General features: G+C 32.8%; 1 protein-coding gene across 4 annotated transcripts in view; it reads right to left on the reverse strand.

The window, feature by feature from the left end:
* Positions 1-15461: 15461 nt before the first annotated feature.
* The window catches only part of LOC140445761 (probable G-protein coupled receptor B0563.6), a 294516-nt gene continuing 287098 nt past the window's right edge, over positions 15462-22879 (reverse strand). For all 4 annotated transcript variants that reach the window (XM_072538085.1, XM_072538084.1, XM_072538087.1 and 1 more), the window contains one exon: positions 15462-22594. In XM_072538085.1, the coding sequence (XP_072394186.1) occupies positions 22397-22594 (198 nt within the window). In that variant the 3' untranslated portion in view covers positions 15462-22396. The remainder of the gene's footprint in view (positions 22595-22879) is intronic.

A 22879-nucleotide genomic window follows, 5' to 3' on the forward strand; every position in this document is an offset into this window, starting at 1 on the left:
TTTCACTGTTTGTTTATATAGTTATAATTGCAGCGAATAACGATTTTTTTGTAACAACTGCGTCTTAATATCGTCGAAAGTAATAAACAAAATCGAATTCTTTGTTTGCATTGTAAAATGTCGAATGACATGCAAGAGAATTAAAAGTGGTTGTAGGCATTTGTCATATTCCTCTAGACCCAACCAATCGCTCGCTAAGATCTATCCAACGAGACGCGATAGTGCCAGTAAACAACGAAACTTACGCGTATGGAGTCATAAATATTTTAATTGGCTGCGGTTTAGTACTTTCTCCGCCTTTTTCAGATCTGTATTACGAAAATTAAGTGATTTATTTATGAATATGTATTTTTAAATACTTAGGTTGTTTTTATTTAATGCACTTACGGAGACGGAAATAAATGTTTTTCTCATCCCATATGTCATAAACTTGAGAACAAATATTTATTACACAATTTTTTGTTTGTATTTTTAAAACAATATAGATCGGTTTAAAACTTTCTCCTACGTCTTCCGATACCTAGTTGCCACTCCTCTCGATTCGTCCATAAGTCTTTTTCTATGTCTCTGTCTTTCATTTCTCTATTGATGCTTTCTCTCCAACTAAGGCGGGGTCTTCCCCTTTTTTTTTCTACCGTGAGGGGTCCACATTAAGACTTGTTTTGGGAGACGTTCTTCAGATATTCTCTGTACATGACCATACCATCTGAGTTGTTGGGTACCAAAATCGTCTACTGTTGTATGTTTTACTTTCATAATTTCTCTTATTCTGTTGTTTGTTACTCTTTTTAGTCTAGATTTTCGAGCTGAACGTCTCCAGAAATCCATTTCCGTTGTCTCAAGTTTTCTCTTGTATCTTTCCTTTATTTGCCATACTTCACTACTGTAGGTAATTATACTTTTAATAATTGTGTTATGTATCTTGTGCTTGTTATTGTTAGAGATTGATTGATCCCAAAGAATACTATTGAGAAGGGAAATTGCTTTTCTTGCTTGTTTGTTTTTCTCCTCAATTGTGTCGTGTACGTTGCCTTATTTTATGATGATCATACCTAAATATTTATGTGTTGTAATGTTTGATAACTTCTCCATCTTCCAATATAAGGTACTGTTGTTTCCCGCCGATACACATAATATACTCGGTTTTTTGGATATTGATTTCAAGTCCCCATTTTTTATACTCCTCGATTAATTTTCGAGTCATATACTCAATGTCTTATTGTATTGTATTGTATCGTATATGCTATTGTTGTTAATCGGCATTACCATATTTCTACATTTGCGCTTCCACAGTTTTAGAGCTTATTCTAGATAAATTTTAAATAATATTTTCTTTTCAATAATCTGTGTAATGCAAAACAAATGGTCAACAGTAGATCTACCTGCCCTAAATCCTGTCTGTTCCTCAGCCTCTAGGTCTTTATATTCGCTTTCTATTCTATTTTTAATTACTTTTCCGTATATTCTACTGATCGAGTTTGTCAAGGTAATGCCTCTGTAATGAATGATGTCTTCCACTCCTCTGGGGTTGTCATTCCATTAATGCAGTTTGGGAACAGTTTGGCTAAACTTGTATATAGTTTGGTTGTACCGTGTTTAATTAACTCTGCAGGGACGTTCCTGCCCAGGAACATAGAAGCTTTCTGTATGGTTTTCAGAATGTGAGTATTCCATGTAAGCCTATGATCAAAATATATCCCAAGGTATTTTGTTTCTTTGACAAATGAAATCTCTGTTCTTCCCAGCACCGGTGGTTTTAGGTCTTGTAATGCTGTTTTTTGGTGACGATTTGTGTTTTCTGAGCATTGACTATCAGTCTCTCTTGATTACATCAGTCGTCAACTATATTTAGGGCTACTTGCATTCTCTCAGACACCACCTGAGCAAACTTGCCCCTGACAATGATTGCTATATCGTCAGCATATCTTAAACAAAAAAAGCCTTCTGTGGACAGATATCTGAGGAGATTATCTACCAAGGTTGCCCAAAGTAGAGGGGACATAACTCCTCCTTTTGGATGGCCTCCACCTACTTTTGCTTTGATGGTTGCTTTACCCAGAGTAGACATTACTGTCCAGGAATGCCCTTATACATCTGCATATTACCGCAGGTGCGCCTCGTCTACTCATAGCTCCTATCAAAGAGCTGGAGGTAACATTATTAAATGCCCCTTCTATATTTAAAAAACCGGCCATTGCCGCTTTGTCTTCCATTGACTTTGAGATAAGCCTATTTAGATCATCCAACGCAGAGTCCGTAGATTTACCAGGTTGGTATGCATATTGACGATTGCTTAGAGGATTATCTTCTAGCAATTCGTCTCTGGTGTACCTATTAAGAAGCCTTTCCAGCGTTTTTAATAGAAAAGAAGATAGGCTTATCGGTCTATATGACTTTGGTGTTAGGTCTGATACTTTACCTACCTTAGGCAAGTATATGACTTTAAACTTTTGCCATATTTCCGGTACGACTCCCCATGCTAAACTGGCTTTAAGGAGCTTGCATAGGTTTGTATCAATACTTCTAATCCCATATGCAACAGTATTGGATATATGCCATCTCTCCCTGGAGACTTATATGACCGAAACTTATTTATAGCCCATCTAATTATGTTTGGTCTTGTGATTGCTGTGGCTATTTCTCAATCTGTAGACCTTGACCTAGTGAGCCTTTGGTCTATGTTGGTTTACCTATCTGCATCATCCAGAATTGTTGAGCCCGGAAAGTGCGTGTTTATCAGTTCTCTAAGGCTTTCCTCCTTGGTGTCCGTAAATTTTACATTAGCTTTCTTTAGGAAACCTACTTCTTTTCATTGTAGTAGCATTCTTTGCCAGGAATTTATGGATTCGAGAACATGCCGGGATATCTGTAATCTCCTCACAAAACTCTCTCCAAGAATTCCTTTTAGCGTTCCGAATTTCTTTATTGTTTAGTGTTAGCTTATACCTGTAGGCATTATAATCTTGGTAACTTTCGGTTTTATTAAATAGGCTTCAGACTTCCGACCTCATCCTCTTTAAGCCGTTGTTCCATCAGACTGTATTACTGCTTGTACTTTTCCTTGTTTTTTCTGGACAGTTTTCCTGGTAAGCCGGCATAATAGCTTCGCTTATCGTTTCTGCCGCCAAATCTATAACCTCTGGGCCTTTAAACAAGATCATACTTTCCTCGAGATTTTTACTGAGGAACTCAATATATCCAACCAGTTTGTATTTCTAGGATTTGTGTATTTAATTTCCGATGGAAAAATATCAAAGTCAAATCATATATGTCTGTGATCCGAACGTGAGGGTTCGTCATACACAATCCAATTTGTTATTATATCACTTATCTTGCTTGTGCAGAGTGTTAAATATACTTCTTTGCATATATGCTTCTTTGTCACTCCTTGGTGACAAAAGTTGGCTTGTTTCCTATATTGGATATAACCAAACCTTCAGATAAGATGAAATTCAAAATAGACTCACCCCTTGTATTGATGTTTGTGCTTCCCCATGTGGTATGGTGTGCGTTGGCATCACATCCTATAATGTGCTGTAATCCTTTTCCTAAACAATATGCGACTATGTCGCTTATAATGCTTGGTGGACACAGAGCCTCATCACCTTGAAAGTAGGCTGAACACACCACCAGTTTTTTCTCTCCTACTTCCGTGGTTATAGTTAATAATCTAATCTAGGTGAGTTAGGTGTCAAAATCATAACGTTCCGAAGAAAACCGAGGTGGCTGGTTTTCGAATACCGATTTACACAGAAACTAGTGATTGTATTAGAGTTGTTGTTTTTGCAAATCATGCGGAATTGTTTGTAAACCAACTACGTCCAAAAAGTATTTTTAATAAAACTTGGAGTTGGCCGGTTTGCGAATTAAGGTATAGAGTAGTTTTTCCCCTATATTTCGTTTCAGTTTAAAGATTTTATTCTTCAGTAATTTTTTCGTTAACATCTTTTTTACCTTGCTTAGCAAACTATTTGATTGTGTCATTATTTTTCTTGTTAGTTTTTTTTTGGAGCTGCCATTTTTATACTATATTCTATGTTTTGTCATCTTCAATATTTACTTTCTTCGTTCCCTTGAAAATTGTATTTTTCAATCTATAAATGTTGGAAATTGTCATTATTTGGATATACTTCGTTCTTTGTCTGTGTGAGTATCAGTTACTATCTTTTAAAAGTATTTGGGTAAAAGCACATGATCTATTGATCGTCAAATCATATCTTTATTAAACTACACCCTTTACTTATTTGTCTTTACCGTTTCTATCTTGTATCAATCTTTTATCAACCTTTTTTTATCATTTTTGGTTTTATTAAGAATCTCCTAACTAATCTCTTATATAACTTAGTCTCTCTAGGAAAAGTTCGAAAGGACAAAATAATGAAACTCTCAGTAATACAAGTTTAATGTACTTTAACAATTAAAATATATACAAATTTAGACGTTTCTACGCCATTTGCAATAATACAGTACTTAGGAATAAAATATATACAAGTGTAATCGAACTAAGAGTAGAACATTAATTTTTACATTTTTTAGGAAAAACAATAAAAAACATAAGTACCGAGAAGAAAAACAATATTTTTAAGTTTTATCTAGATTTGTTTCTCCTTTGGTAAGATCAAAACGTTTGAGTACAAGTTCTTTTGACATAGTTTTTTTTAACGAGCCATTACAGAAGTAGGAGGAAATACGTATTTAAAACAAGATATAGTTAGTTTCGTACAAATGGGAGAAAAAACTGGTATTTATGACACTCTCTAAGTCTAATTTTCGCCTATATACGAAAGAAAGATTTGGCAATTAAATAAACAAACAGAAAAAATAAATTTACTATTAGTCAAACAAGATATCTTAAGTGACTTTAGAGAGCTCGTGGAATGGCGATCTTTGCTGGTTTACGTCGACAAAGAGAAACAGCAAATCCATATTAATGATCAGAAAAGAGACAACGGCTGGCACCCCACGTTACTGTGAAATTAGTTCCATATTTGCTTTTTGATAAATGCACTCGACCTACCCCAAAAATTTAGTGGAATCATTCCTATGGTTTGTATCGAGGGTTAAGTCTCTTTGTATGCCATCAGTGTTGGCGGTAAAAATTTTAGAAGTTAAGTAGTTTATATAATGATAAAAATTTCACCACAACTTCGTTTGACCACACCATAGTAAAATTACCAAGACAATAAGCGCACTTTCCTCGCCGCGTCCGAAGGTTTGGACAAGATATGCATCAGCTTCCGATTTTCCATCCATAAGTAGACAGTTTTGGCTAATCCCAGGTATCATAAACCACAAATTTTGATAACAATAACGGTTATACACGTTGTTTTGGTTCACGTCTTTTGTCTATTTTATCTTTTTCTATTACGTATTTTCTATTGCTCTTTGCCGATGAAGAACGCCACTCCACATTCTGTGCGATCGCTTCTTAAGAGCGTAGGCGCAAAATTTCGGGTCCATGCATTTTAAATGCAATCATTTTTTTCGAATCCTGAGAAAACTAACAAATATTTTTGAAAAATTTAAACGCAGAATAAAAGATTACATTATTACCGAGGTCCGAAAGTTCCTTAAAATAAACAAAAAGTTTTTTTGAATGAGATATTTAATATTAAAAATCACACTAAATTTTCTCTTTTTTTTCACCCCTGTAACTTATTAAAATAAACATTATAGAAGTTTTCAGGGACTTTTGGCCCTCAGTAATAATGTATTCTTGTATTCTGCTTTTAAATTTTTCAAAAATACTTATTAGTTTTTTTAGGATTCGAAAAAAAAAATAAATGCATTTAAAAAGCATTGGCCCGAAATTTTGCGCCTACGCTCTTAAGAGGGTCATGACTATTCAGGTCGGAGGGGTGCAATTGTTCCTAAGTGTGAAATTTCATCAACAACAGATATTAGTTTGAATAGTCCAGGTATGGATTTAATGTAGTTATAATTGCTTATACTTTAATCGTCTCGTCAGCTACTTCAAATATATTTTCTCAGATAACACTGATTTAATACAATGATATGATTTGCTTGTGATAGTTAAAACAAATAATTTGTGTTTAAATGCTGCTTTATTACCATGGAACTTATGGTATTGTCCCGGTTAGTACGTTCATCATTTTTGCGTCGAAAAAATAAAACTGAATTGTTACAATTTTGGTGATTATTTATATCTCATTGTTTAATAAAATTTGCAGACCTTACAGGAAAGTCCAAATTAAAAGATTTAACTTGAAAAGAGTAATGCAAATCTAAAATAAATGTGTAGTTCTATACCGTCTTTATAAAACTCATGAGCGAGTTATTAGCACTTATTTTTATTGTTAGTTCGTTTAGTATCATTCTTAATAATATAAATGACATACCTCTGCCTTTAGGCAATTAAATATCATTTACAATATGGGGAAATCACATCCCCATCAATAAAAGTTAAATGAAACAGTTTCTTAGAATGATTTTATTTTGGATATTACCGAAAGCATCAGCCACGGTAGATTGAAAATCGTAATATTTACTTTATTACTAGGGGATTATAAAGCGGCGTTATCTAACTGCCCCACGAACTACCTGGGTCCATTAATCCCGTGAGGGAGTTCGTAGTCGCCCTAGACTAAAATGATTTTTAAAATAAATTTGTAAGTTATTTATTTGTTTGAATTTGTTCAGTAAAGAAGCAAAATTTTCGTATATTTAAAAATGTTTCATCCGTGAAAAGAAATTGGAACTTCTCGTGAAGTTGTTGATAATAATATTGCCGAAAGAAGAGACGTTAGTGTTAAAAAAACATTAAAGGAACGTGTTTTGTCAGTTAATAGGAGTGGATCCAGTGCAGACAGTGTGGTCCATAACAAATAAACCGATAGTAACTAGAAGAAAAAGAAATGACTATGATATGTTTAAGAAACTAGATCAGAATGATGTGGATATGATTCGAAGAAAAATTTATACCATGTATAAAGAAAAGATGATCCACAAGTTAAAAAACCATCATGCAAAGGTTACAGAAAGATGACACAAGAAGCAAGTGCTTAGATAAGACAGTAAGGCTATAAATTCAAATTTATGAATATAAAGAAAGTGAAAGAAAAGTTGTTTATCTTAATGAGACACGAGAGTTATTCGATAATTGGTTTAAAATAAGATTATTGTTAAATGTACCACCAAATAGCGTCATTCTTATTAACAATGTCAGCTACCACAGTCATAAGTTGAATAAAGTTCCATGTTCTTATGACACCAAATACGCAATCCAGGTATGATATGATGTATAATTATATATATTATGAAGATTATTACGCTAAAAAATAATTACTTGAAACACTAAAATCATTTTTCATCAGAAAACAATATTTTTCCAACAGTTTGGCGAAAGACAACAATGGCCATGCAGTTTTAAGACTTCATTAGCCAAAGAATAGCCAATGATAGCTTAAAAAATGGCGTTGCCTATGTACTAAAGAAGGAAATATATTGTGGCTAAACACAAGCTTAAGCTCTCTAGATCTATGTTACGAGGTACATCAGTCCTCATTTTCTTTATTTTATTTTTCCTGTTATTTTTCTCCACTGTTTCCTATCTCTGGTTTTTTCTCTCCATTGCCGTACGCCCGCCCTGTTGAGATCATTTGATACTTCATGTAGCCATGTAGATCTTGGTCTTCCACGTCTTCTTTTACCAGCTGGTGTCCATTTCAATATTGAAAATATTATCGTAGATGGTTCTGATCTCCATATATGTCCTAGCAATTTTGCCCTTTGCTGTTTTATTTTACAAACTATATCCTCTTTAATTTCGTTAAGTAGTTCATGATTCGTTCTTTGTCTATATTGAATTTCATTAATTTTTATTGGAAAAAAGGAAATATCTTACATAATTATAAAAGGGTTATCCAAAGAAAAAATTGTTATAGACCTAGATGGTGACAGTGATATTGAAACTGTCTTGTTAATGTATTTTTTTTTATTAAGGAACTTTCTTAATTGTAGTTATATATGGTAAACTTCTTAAGTATATGTAATTTCTACATATTTTTAAATTCGGTTGACACTGGTATAATTCCAGCTTTTAGAGCTTTTGTGAATATGTAAATATAATTTATGGTAAAAAACTGGCTTTTTAACACACCTAACTTGTTTGTTATACAATAAATTTAATTTTACAAAAATTTTTTGAAGACTTTTTGTTTTTGTACAGTACTAATACATGGAAAATTTAAGTATTTTTGTAAATATGTAAATGTTTTTTATTTTAGTAATCAATGGTAAAAAAACAGCTTTTAAATAGACCTAATTTGTTTTAACTATTATAAACAGTTCAGCCAGTCCAAACTTTGTGTAAAGTGTGATGGGAAGTTCGCAAAACGTTATCTATACTATAACTATAGGACTAAACGGTTTTTTCTGTGAACTAGTTCTGTGCCTTTGCTAACCCCGTTGTATCTTCAAATAAATGCTTATTACATTTGAACGACAACGAATCTCTTAGATACTTTGGAGCACTATAATACTTTAAAGATCAGCACGCAAGACCGAGCTATATAAAATTAGAAATAAAGATACTAGAGGAATGTTAGGACAAAATAACGAAAGAAAATAAAATCGGTGAAAGCCGGCTAGAAGACGGTTTTTACCAGTAGGTATAATAAACTTGAAAACAATAGTTAGAAGGAAAGAAAGACTGTTAATAGAGACTTGACAATATGAGATACTTAAGACTTGAGTGAAAATGATCTGGGAAATGTGGATATTAAAAAAGTAAAGGCTACTTTTACAATAAATAAAAATTTAAATAAGTAATAAATAAAGCTCTTGAAATCGCTGTTACCAAAATATCTAAAAAGGTACTAATAAACACGCGATACTTGTACAGGTATTAATACAGTTTTATCACTAATAGAGAGTGAAAGGTAAACAAATATTTTGGGTTTGTTAAAATATTAATTAAAGTTTACAAAAGCGTTTAAAAATGTAAATAACAGAAGTGTAATAACAAAATTGTTTGTTATTATTAATTAACTTACTTACATTAGTTTTTAAATACAAAGTCTCTATTTATTTATTTATTAGTAGGTATTTATTACACAATAGGTTTTAAAAATGATTTAAATGGAATATCAAAATGTTTAAACATTTTTTTTGAAAATATTAACAAGAATTTAAATACTTCTTAAAGTACTCTATAAATATCTACTAGTATTTTAAATACAAAATTCATAAATCTGTATAAAACTAGCCTAAAGTTACGAACATTATATTTTTAGATGTTAAACTACATATAAAACAGTTTTTTCTTAAACTAAGAATCTGATAATATTATGACGGACGACAATTTTTGAAACACAACTCTCCATGTATCCCAACCTATAGAAACAAATTGGAATAAGTATAATTTTGGAGTCGTCATAACATTCTATTATTAATAACTTATCTTAGTATTTATTTTGCTGTTTTTTATTGATTGAAGATCATATGCTACCTGACAGGAAATGTTACAGTAACAACGTAAAAATTAAAATGGAATACTCCTAACAGAATTAGAACTAGAGATTTAAATGAATAACCACTGCAGTCTTTATAACAAAACACTGGATCAATACTCTTTCTTTAACACTTTGACTCTTATGTGTATCATACATAATACACAACACAACAGGTACTCCCCCTGAGCCTATGTGTATGAATTTGATACACAAGAGTAGAACGCATTCAAGCGATGGTGTATGTGGTCCGAACGCAGTTTCAGTGTATTTATAAGTGTATTATCATTCCTTTAGGCTGTGGTATCCAATTTTCAATGTTAGTTCGGTAATCCTAACATATTATCGGCAACATTGTAGACAAAATATGGAGAAACGAAATTATCGAGTGGCATACCAGTTACTGTTAGACCTTCATTGTAGTCGGGTTTATTTGTGTACAATGTCTAAAAATAACAAGAGATACCTTTCTTTACACGAACTTGAGCATCTGGCTGAAAATTTTAGCGAAATAAGTGATTGTGAATTTGATAATTCAGATGCCGATCCATTATACACTGATATTTCCGATAACAGTGAATACTCTTCATATTGTGAACCACAAAGAAAACGGCAGAAAGTGGAAACACTTAAGGTAAGTTGATAGTTACGTATAAATTTCAAATGTTGTATCTAATTTTGAAATATTTTAGGATGATAATGTTACAAGTCAAAATAGAATTCAAGATAAACAGTTGAATTTGCAAATAAGCGAAAGTGAATCTAAAATTGAAGATCTAAATAATGTAGATATGGTAAATCCTCATATAGGGAATTTACAGGAAAATGTTATATGGAACAATGTTGATGGAAATTTGAATACATTCGACGTTATATATATGAAAATACTTAGTTTGGTACAGTTGTAGAAAGTAGGGAAAATGATACACCTTTAACATTTTATAGACTGCTCCTAACAGACGAGATACTCGATATTTTAGTGCAGGAAACAAATCGATATGCAGAACAAAAAATTATTGATGCTATAAATCATGCAAACGTTAAGACAAATTCATATCTCACTAACTGGAATGATACTAACAGAGAAGAATATTAAAATTTTTGGGAATTTTGATGTGGATGGGTTTGAATACAAAACCACGACTACAAGATAACTGGTGCACTAATTTTATCCATCATTGCTCAACATACAAGACGATAAACATGTCGAGGTGTAGATTTAAGGCTCTTCTTGCTTGTTTCCATTTTTCAGATAATGAAGCTTGTCCTGAAGGAAGCAGATTGTTCAGGAAGGAAGATTTTAATCTGCTTTGGTATCAGGCAAATACGTTTGCTTTGATGTATCGATGATTTGCCTTTAGAGGACGTTTGTCATTTTTACAGTACATACCTAACAAACGTAATAAATATGGCGTAAAAGTTTTCAAACTCTGCAGAAAAGGCGGCTACACATATCACGCAAAAATTTATGGCGGAAAGCAAAAAAGACCAAAGGAATAATCACTAGCATGTGGTCATAGAATTAATGCAACATTTAATACACTCAGGAAGAACTTTGGTTACGAACAATTTTTACACTAGTGTCAGTTTGGCACACGAACTAAATGATAACTATATTTATCTAATTGGAACACTTCATAAAAATAGGAAATACAATCTTAAGTCGTTTTTTGAAGCAAAGCTAAATGAAGAAGATATTATGGCGCTACAGAGCAACACAAAAGTTATTGTAAGAAAATTGATCAACAAAATAGAGGTAAAATTTTTGACTACAAAATCTTGTCCAAAAAGGGTTGACGTTCATATAAAATCAGGAATAAAAAGAAAACCGTCTACAATAGTAGAATATAATTCTGATAAATCTTACATTGACGTCTCTGATCAAAAAGCTTCCTACAGTAATCCCATCAGACGTTCTATAAAATGGTATCGGAAAGTGGAAATAGAGTTATTGACAAATACAGCCGTAGTAAATGCCCTAGTAAATGCTTCTGTACAACAAAGCTTTGAACAAAAAAATCGATATAACACAATTTCGCGAAGAACTAGTGACTGCCATTTGCAAAGACAATAATGTTACAAAACCTCAACAAACACACCATAGGCTGGAAGAATATGACAAAAGAGGACGATGTGTTATATGTTACAGCATACTGACAAAATCCTTTGGTCGCGCACATGCATCTAAGAATTCCAGACAGTGCAACACTAGGTGTCCTGGTACTGAATGTAGAGAAAACATTTTTATTTGTAACATTTGTTTTTTAAAAACACATTATGCATATTTACAATAATTTGTTTAGATGTTTGCTTATGTTTTTTCTTAATAACGTTTCATAAATAATGTGTATCAATTTCAATACATATAGGCTATGGGTAATGACCTTATAAAAAGCCGTCTAGGTGAACTGCGTGTATCAAAAATAAACACACCCTACAAAGCCTTTTTAAACAAAAAATGTCATAATATGAATTAACGCATACATATAGAGCATTTTATTAAAGCACATAAAAAAAAAGTGGCCAGGTTGTGACAACTTATGCGAATAAATAGCACCAGGAGTTAAAGTGTTACATAAAAAAATATTTGCTGATTTCAGTTTATAGTAGATAAAAATGGTTGGATATTAATTTACTGACTGGGGTAACTTTTATTTCGGCCGAGAAAAGTACATGCCGAGAAAAACTCGATAGACTGTCGGGACAAAACAGTGTCAATTTCTAACTATATTTTAACTGATGATGAGCTGAGACGATCGTAAATATTTTAAATAAATTGTAATCCGTTTTCAAAATTTCATTTTTTATTAAAATTTTTTAAATATTTACCATTTTACACCAAAAGTTTTTTAGTTCACTGTAAGTTTATTTAAACTATGATATACAGCAAACCATCGGGACTCTTCCCTTTTATTAGTCAATATTTTTTGTCCCACCTTATCTTAAAATAACTTATTTTATCGCAAATCCTTTAGCAGTAATATTTTTCGAAGGCATTTAAATAAAACTAATGGTATTTTCGCTGATAACCAACTGAAAATAATTTTTTCCCCAATTGTTTTAAGCCTTGTTCTCGCGGACATGCTGGTGCAGTGAACTTTGTGTAATTAATGTTATATTTTATGTTTTTTTCGATCTTTCCGATTGAACCCTTAAATAGTGACGCGTAGTCTACCAGACTATGGCTGTTTTTAAAACTGTAATATCTACCGTAATTATTAAAATACTTAATTTTCCGTCAGTATACTCTCAAATAGCACTAAAACAAACGTATTTACCAAATATTTAAAATAGATCTCAAACTGAACCGAAATTATCCGACAATAAAAGTTAAGCGTAATCTGGCAGACGATACATCAGTATAAGTGTAGCTAATATTAGACGTAGGTTATTTGTTTACTGTTACGTTGTGATAGTCAAAAGTGGTCAAAATGAGTAATAAAGCATATTCATTAAAGAGTGTGAATTTTATGGATGATAATTATAAAAAAAAAACAGTTACGAAATGGTATGAAAGAATGTGATAGTAGATAGAATAGAGAATGCGGAATATGATTATCAAATCGAGAGTAAGCACGATACAGCATCCAAAATATCGGAAGAGAGTGACGAAGATGACAATATTAAAGATAATGACCCATCTAATCGAGGTAATATTTTAGGCAAAATCCGTTGCACATACTTAAGGTAGAACTTTGACATATAAAATAGTTATACAACTTCCTAGTCCAAAGAATTCTGCTCGTGCGCTTGGAAATAATGCATCCCCTTTAAGTGTTTGGAATTTACTGTTTTCTTCAGAGATGATTAAGCAAATTATTCACTGGACCAATGCTAAAATCTGTAGTTATCGAAAAAAAATACAAAAGAACATTTTTGCTACGGACAGTACCGCAAGAGACACTTTTGATGTGTTATGAGTAAAGATCGGGATGTAAGGGATAGTGATGCGCAACTATAGCCTCTCCGATCCAAATGTCAACCTCATCTGCCTGTGTAATGGACTTGATCTTGACTATTCGGTGCATCCTGCCAGATAACAAACGAGGTTCTGCGATTGTCGGTATAAGCAATCCCCCCACTTACTGGCCAATGGCTTCGAGCGGATGAGCTGGTAAGTGGCAGACCACTCCTTTGTCCTAGGGTTGGGAAACGGCCCTAAAGACGGATGGCATAAGATTACAAAAGGCAACGGGAAACCACTGTATTAAAGATCGTATGATATCCCTAGTCGAATCATCATGAAATGAGAAGGCAGAGTAAGCAGACGTGTACTGATTATGGCTATCGGAGACCAAGATCCGACAGGAAAGGAGTCAGGGCTTTAGGTCATCAACCAGCGAAATCATTACCAGAAAAAGAAAAAAGCAGACCGTCAATTTAAAATTGGACAATGTAATCCAAGTAATGAAAGAATTAACATCAATATTTTAGGAATAAGTGAAACAGGATATGTAATAATGACACACAACATCGACATTGCACTAATACTGAATAATGAAATCTCACAACACGTCCAGAATTTTCTACCTTTTTTCCGAAAGAGTTATGCTACTACAACTAAAAACGAAAGACAGAAAAATCAACATAATTTAAGTATCTGCCTCAACGGCTGAAAAATATGACGAAGAGGTGGAATCGTTCTATGAACAAATTCAAGAGGTATTGAGAACTACCAAAGCACGTAACGTCACAATAATAATGGGTGACCTAAACGAAAAAAATTGGAAAGGGAAGCACAAGCAACGTAGTGGGAAATTTTGGATTAGGTAATAGAAACCAATGAGGAAATTCTGCCAAGATAATAATATGATTGATATACACACGTTCTATGAATTACCCAATAGACGTTTTTACACGTGGAAATCGCCAAGAGATAATGAACATCATATAATGAGAAATCAAATAGATTACATAATGATTAAAGAAAGATATCGGAAAAGTATTACTGCAGTCAAAACACAAGCTGGAGCAGATATAGCATATAATCATAATCTCTTAGTAGCACATATGAAAATTAAATTAAAAAGAATAGAGAAGATGGCAAAAGGAGAAAGAACTGATATAAACAGATTGAAAGGGAATGCAATGAAGAAAACATCAACAAAAACATGTCAGTAATTATGTTCCAATATTCATATGTCACGGGTAGTGGGTACGAACTCCTTGGAGTATCTTGGACAGTCCTATCAGGGAAAATGAATCAGTTCCTTGGTAGATCTTTTTAATGACATTTATGGGTCCAATCAAATACCACGAGATTGGCTTCAATCAACCTTTATACTAATCCCAAAAAAGCCAAACGCTAATAGTTGCGACCAATTCCGAATGATCAGCTTATTGAGCTAGGTCCTAAACTGTTCTTAAAGATAATTCACACAAGAATATACAACAGATGTGAAAGAGACATTAGCCCCACACAGTTTGGTTTCAGATAAGGATTTGGCACAAGAGAAGCACTTTATAGCTTAACTGTCCTACTTCAGAAATGCAGAGATCAGCAAAAAGATGTCTTCCTATGCTTTATAGATTACCAGAAATCGTTCGATTGTGTTAATCATTCCGAATTAGTAAGATTGCTTCAGCAACGTTCGATAGATGAGAATGACCTTAAAATCGAAGAACCTTTATATGAATCAAGTAGCATCTGTGAGAGTAGGATTGTAATCTATATCATATTTCTCAATCTAAAAAGGTGTACGACAGGGGTTATGTTCTGTCACCCCTCCTTTTTAATCTTTACTTTGAAACCATGTTCGATAGATCCTTAAGTGACACTGAAGATGGAATCAAAATCAACGGACAGACTATTAGTAATCTTCGCTATGCTGATGATACAGTCATAATAGCTGATAGCCAAGAAGCGCTACAATGACTAATAGATAGAATAAACACTGGAGGAGAACGACTGGACCTGAAGATTAATATAGACAGGACGAAGGTAATGGTGGTTAGCAGAACATGAAATATGCAATTAAATATACGAGTAAAGAATAAGAACATTAAAAAGGTCTCCAAGTTCAGATATCTCGGTAGTTGGATAACTGCAGATCTAGATCCAGACATAGAGATACAAAACCTGCTAAGTAACAGCAGCCTTAACTTAACGCTTCGATATCGCTTTGCAAAATGTTACATTTACTCCATACTGCTACATAGTGTAGAAACCTGGACCATAAAGGCCAATGTGATGAACCGATTGGAGGCCTTTAAAATGTGGGTATTTAGAAGACTACTTAAAATTCCCTGGACAGACCACACAACAAATGTCGAAGTATTAAATCGAATGGGCAGAGAACGAGAATTGTTGCCAATAATAAAAGGAAGAAAAACTGCTTATCTCGGTGATATATTTCAAAATTCCAAGTACCAGTTCTTAAAGCTTATTATGGAAGGGAAGACAGAAGGAAAACGAGGCATCGGAAGAAAGAAATACTCATGGCTTAAAAACATAAGAGATTGGACAAACCTCGATGCCCATGCACTCTTTAGAGCCGCACAATACCGAGAGGAGTATGCCAGAATTGTCGCCAACATACACTTATTGGATAGGGCACCATAAGAAAAAGATTTCATATGACGTATATTATACTAGTTCTTTATGAGTTGGTAAAGGATAGTTTCAATTCTTTACCAAATGCTTTTTTCGTTTATTTGATGTATATTAAATATACGAACAGACGTTGTTGTCTAAGTTTAAGAACCAGTTAGCTTTCCGAGTATTTATTGCTACATTTACATCCAATTTTGTTTTTTTTTAATATCGTTTTCTTTGTATTAAAGATACGTATCTAAAAAACAAGTCTCCATCTATTATTTTACGATCGATACGGTATGTGTTCATTTCAAAAATTTAATTTAGTCTGCCGAGACATTTTTTTCATTCCTAATATGTTTATTATATTTTTTTTTACATATCCGTTATGTAACATACGACTGACAATATTTCATCCGTAAAATTTTAAAGTAACTTTTCGAAAGAGGAACATATTTCACTTCAGAAGTTTTTAAACGAAAAAAATGTTTCCAATTCTCTTACTTTCGTTATACGGATTAAAATATTCAGACCGATGCGTCCCAAGTTTTTGAATTTAAAACTTGATCTTGTAGCTTTCCGTAATTGTATGTAAATACTTAAAAACAACTTCGGGCTACTGATAGTCGCTCTTCTGTTTTTCTTTATGGTCTCGATGTTTTTGTTTAACTTACTTTAGTAACTGTAACCACGCCGTAAAAGATACTTCGCTGAATTAACCGACGAAAAAAATATATAAATATTTTAAAGCGATCATTTTATATTTCTTTCGTATTTTTCTATTTTTCAATCCTCTATCCGTTTTTTAAATGGTTAAAAATATACAACAATTTTTAATTAGAGTAATTTGGGTAATTGTATGTCCATTTTTTTAAATATTTATTACAGTTTGGCCTCCTACGAGAAAGAAGGTAGACCGTCTCTAAACGTTTATAAAGGTTTAAGTACAAAAATTAGAATGTGTGTAATTTGAATTGAATGACTAGGTCAAAATGGTTTTGTTGTTAAAACAAAAACAAAAACGTAGCTTAACCCATTCATGCCCTGTGTTGCGTTTTTGCAACACTCTTAGCACATTCATGCAATGACCTCTATATTTTCGGCTGCTAAACTAATTCTGTAAGTAGTGACATTTTCCATCTTTAAAAAGATGTACTCACTACAGGGTACTGTGTACGGCTCTAAAAACTTCCTTTTGTTAGCAGGTTACCGCTGATAGTGTCGAATTTCTGCGTGTTTAAATAGGCAGTAAATCGGATAAATTGTTATAATACTCGAATTGATCAGGGGTATTAATCAGTTATTATAGTGATCGCATTGAAGTATTAGATATATTCTTTAGTTTTATCTAAGTAAGTGAAAAATATATTTTAAGTTCTGTAATTGTAGTTAAAGCTTTAGTGTTGCGTTTTCGCATTACTCGGCCCAAACAGTAATACTGCTTCCATTTTTTAAAGTTACGTGTTCAAAATACTGAGTTAAAAATGTTTAAGTAAAACTTGCTAAGCGTACTATTGAAGGTTCTAATGAATTGTTTGAAAATTGCTAAAAGAAATTTGTCGAATACATTTTTGATAACCCGTATGTGAAACGGTTATTACTTGCCTAAAAATATTGTTTTATTTCAGACATTTGCAGTGAAAATTTCTAATAGTCATCTCAGAAAAAAACACACCACTGCTGAAAATAATTACAGATTAAGTTTTGGATACAAGTCTTGGTGTTGGAATCAAAGATCTGGTTATTTGATTGACTTTCAGGTGTATCAAGGGGTTAAAGACCTAAATTATGTTAGAGAGAATTTGGTTTAGGAAGTTGTACAATCCTGCAATTTTCTGAGAATTTACCAAGATTTCATAATTTTTACCAATTTTACCCAGACGAAAAGCGAAAACTATGGAAAGATAATATGGAAGTGTATAGAAATTAAAAAGGAAGAAATATTGTATGCACTTAAGAACACCTGAAACGGAAAAAGTCCGGGGCCAGATCAACTGTCTATTGATATCCTTCAAATTATAGAAAACGAGTACATGTATGCCCTCTTAAAGCTTTTTAATGAAATTTATCAGTCAGGTGACATATCGAATGAATGATTGACCTCAACATTTATTTGTCTCCCTAAAAAGAAAAATGCTAGAGAATGTACCGACGACCGCACCATAAGCCTGATGTTTCACACACTTAAAATGTCTTTAAAGATCATCCATAAACGCATTTACCAAATACTTGATATGGATATTGATGAAACCCAATTTAAATTCCATAGAGGCGTATGTACCCGTGAAGCTTATTTGCATTCAACGTACTAATCCAGAGATGCTTGGATGCGAACCAAGATATGTACGTCTGTTCTATAGATTACAACAAAGCTTTTGATAAAGTCCGCCACAAAGAGCTAATGAACGTCCTCAAAGCAAAACAATTACAATACAATGACCTTCGAATTATAACAAATCTATATTATAAACAGCAGGCACACATACACATTAATGAACACACATCAGATGAGTTCGAAATTAAAAGAGGAGTGTGACAGGAATGTGTATTGTCACCACTACTATTTAATGCATACTGCAAAGAAATTATGAAAAATGAAAATTATGAAAAACAGCAAGATTTAAGGTCAATGGAACACCAATTAATAACATTAGATATGCGGACGATACTATTATAATAGCATACAACCTCCAAAACCTCCAGAAGCTGACGAACAAGATAGTGGAATGTGGAGAAGAATATGGATTATCAATAAACATAAAAAAAACTAAATTTATGAGGATATCAAAAACCCAAAATAATGATAAAAGCGTGACAATTACAGGTAAAACTTTAGAACAAGTTGAACACTACAATTATCTTGGCACAATAATTAATCACACAAACGATTACCAAAGAAATTAAAGTTCCAATAGAGAAAGCACGAACAAACTTCAATAAAATGAGAAAATTACTTTGTGCAAGAGAACTGAAATTGTTCTTGAGAGTTAGGCTGGCAAGATGTTATATTTTCTCGACTCTGCTTTACGGGATAGAAGTATGGACACTTAATGCGTCGACTACTAAAAAGTTGGAAGCATTTGAGCTCTGAGTGTATAGAAGAATCCTGAAGATATGGAATGATTGTTTAACAAACAACGAAATCATGAGAAGAGTCAATAAAAGAATGGAAATATTGGAAACCATCAAGACACGAAAGCTGCAATACCTGGGGCATGTCATGCGTAATGAAAGATACAACAGACTTCAATTAATTATACAAGTGAAAATCCAGGGCAAGAGAAGTTTAGGTAGGAGAAGAATCTCATGATTACGTAACTTGAAGGAATGGTACGGATGACATCAATCGAACTATTCAGAGTAGCAGGTCAAGCAGGAATTACGGTCAAGACAAAAGCGTATACGGTTGATAAAGTACTGTCAAACGTCCTGTAGCATTTTACATTCAACGCTGGCAAAGAAATTTGGATGCGAATTTTCATATTATCCCGTGTTGGTAAGTAATGCGTTTATTAAGTAATGCATTGATTACTGATCAATGTAGTAGTGTCTGGGGACTTGGAAGACTAAGGGTGCGTTCATAACGGAGACCATCGTACCGTCTCCTCGCCTAGAGCGTAGCACTGACGGCGAACGCTTGCATTTAAAGAAATGCATTTATTTTACCGAAAATCGATTAAATAATACCATCCCATGGCCCGAGCGAGGGTCGGCGCCTCGTTATGAACGCACGCTAAGACCTCGGAAGCCCTGAAGAAGACATCACAGACGATGTCGAGAGATGGGTGCAGTGATAATCGACGCGCTTCAACGTGGAGGCCTGAATAGGTTTATATATATTTAGGTTCATATATATATATATATATATATATATATATATATATATATATATATACGTAAAAATTAAAAAGGTTTTGTAGCAAATATTTAACATAAACCCCCCTAAAATACGATTGACTACGCGAACACCGAACGACTATTTTGCACAGGTGTAGTTGTATTAGTAGTATTATTCTGGAGTTCTCATGGGTGGATCACATTATGAAGTTATAGGCCGATTTTAAAAAAAGAAATAAAATTATTTAAAAAATTTTAGTACTTTCTCGTATACAGTTAAATATACAACTCTTAATTATATAGTCATTATTATATTATATAATTATTATGTATAATTTATTACGCATATAAAGACTACCATATTCAAACTTCCAAACTTCTGTTTATATACAACTAAAACATACAAATATTCTAACATTTCACGTTCTTACTAGACTATTTAAATTGTAACATTGTATGAAATCTGTTGAGTTTATGAACCTTTCAAACAAGCTTATTATTATAAAATAACGCATAAGTTTTAATTTTTTCAACTCTTTTTCATGGTATTATAATTAACTATTTTCTCTACTAGTAATATCTTGAAATCTCGTCTTTACAGAAATATTCTTTATACAGGCACTCTTGGTACAGACACTCTGTATACAAACTTATTAGTTGCCGAGATTATGTATATATATATATATATATATATATATATATATACTGCCAAATATCAACTGCAATGTTTATGTCAGATCTCAAAATAAAATATAATGATTTCACACAATATAAAGAACATTTTATTGAAAGTTTCCCAGTGAGACAAAAAACTATTATTAATATCATATGGCAGAAGAAATACTATGTTTAATTTGGATCAAAATATGCCCATCTGATCAAACATAACTTAGTAAAATGTAATGGAAAAGATACAATGTTTTTTTTTGCTAATCCTTTTGCCGCTAATTGACACAAGGGCGTAATTTTAGACAAAAAATGTTATTACATTTAATATTTTACATTTTGCTTAGGATTCTAGGATGATTGCTGATTTTTCTATTTTGTTTAATTTATTAGCACAATTTCGGAAATGCATAATAATTAAAATAGATACAGTAATTATATTATTAGATCCATACGATTCAACGAATCAGCGCAACTTGTATGAATTCTTTGCTTTTTCAGGAGATTCATGTTGTTTGTCGACCTACGGAAAGCCTACGACAGCGTTCCACTGAAGAAGCTGTGGCAATCAATGGAAAGCACGAATAATAAAAGCCGTCAAAGTGCTATACAACCAACCAATAACAAAGATAAAAGCAGGGACACAAATAACAACAGGATTTATAACATCAAAAGGATTAAAGCATGGATGTTGCTTGTCTCCCACTTTATTTAAAATATACTTCGAAAGTGCTTTAAAAAGATGGAAACAAAAATGCAGGACAATGGGGATACCGCTCACCAATACTATGGTATATACGCTTAACTTTGCAGACGATCAAGTAATAATGGCTCAAGATTATAACGATTTAAACTATATGGCACGAAAATTAATTGAAGAGTATGATATATGGGGTCTAGAAGTAAATAAAAAGAAAACCGAATACCTGTGCATTGGAGCAGAACAAAAAGATCTCATATTAGACGATAACATTACGATAAAGCACTGCTGTGCTGTGACTACAAATACCTAGGTATCACTATTTCACAAAATGGAACATTAGACAAAGCCATAAGAGAGAGAAATACGTCAGGGAGAAAAGCCATCACAATGTTAAACACCATCTTATGGGACCAATCCATCAGCAAAGAAAATGAAAAGAGGATATATGAGACTATAATAAAAAGTATCACTTTATACAGCTGTGAGGTATGGCCACTGAAAGAAAGAACACTGTCAACGCTGAAAGCGACGGAAATGGATTTTTTGAGAAGAGTCGCAGGAAGATCTAGAAGAGAAAGGATTACCAACGAACGCATTAGAGAAATAATGGGAATCAAACGAACAATCACAGATGACCTAACAACAAAACAACTTATCTGGTTCGGACACATACAAAGAATGGACGAACAACGAATGCCAAAAGAAATACTAAAGTGGCAACCAAAAGGAAAGAGAAAACGAGATAGACCGAGAAAAAGTTGAAGCGAAGGAAAAAATAAAGAACTGAGAGAGAGAACCATTGAAGAAGATCTATGGAACAACCGGTCTAAGTGGCGATTGGAAGTCGGAAAACGGCGGAGAACGTTATAAACCGACAAGTAGTAGTAGTAGTATAAATTTTATTGTGATTGTTTGTGTTAATACTTTCACATAATTTTAGGCTTTAAAAAATAAAAATTTAACCCTGTTAAACAAATATTATAATATAAGTGAGTGGTTGAAACAAAATATATGGTATGGATTTTATAGATGTGTGTGGAAAGGTTCATACGTCTCATTCTAATAACGGAAATATTAGTAGTCCAATTATATTTTCATCTTCTATTTCTATTCTAAGTTCTCACATATTTCAGTATAACAAAGTATTATAAAAACCGTATTTTACACCCAATCACAGGCCTTATATCAAGCTCCCTTGTGTTGAGTAATAGTTGTCGTCGCTGTGGGCTGGGGGATTTTAACGCCGCCTCGAATTGGATTCGTATTACTCAGTCCGAGTGTTCTTAATAAAGTATTTCTGAAGTCCTCGGAAAAAGAACAGTAGATATAAAATGTTAGAGAGTAATTAGTGATTTCTAGGAGGTTGGCTATGGCGCGGAATATCTAAAACAGAAAATAAACTATGACATTATCAATCGTAATAAATGATTTTTTAAATGAGAATGGCAGTGGCCAAAAAGTATTTATTGTTTGAATTAAATTAATCTACACAACAAAAATATATGCATGTAATTTATTCATAATACAAAATACATCGTAGGAGAAGAGGTCTACATTCGTCTATAGGGAATATTCGGCTATCCTTAATAATTTTGAGTTTTATTTGAATTTCACCCCAGTTTTAGTATAAATCATTGAAAGTATATTTTTACGTCTTTATTCCTTTTT

Source organism: Diabrotica undecimpunctata, chromosome 7 (genome assembly GCF_040954645.1).
Source record: "Diabrotica undecimpunctata isolate CICGRU chromosome 7, icDiaUnde3, whole genome shotgun sequence".
NCBI classification, from domain to species: domain Eukaryota; kingdom Metazoa; phylum Arthropoda; class Insecta; order Coleoptera; family Chrysomelidae; genus Diabrotica; species Diabrotica undecimpunctata.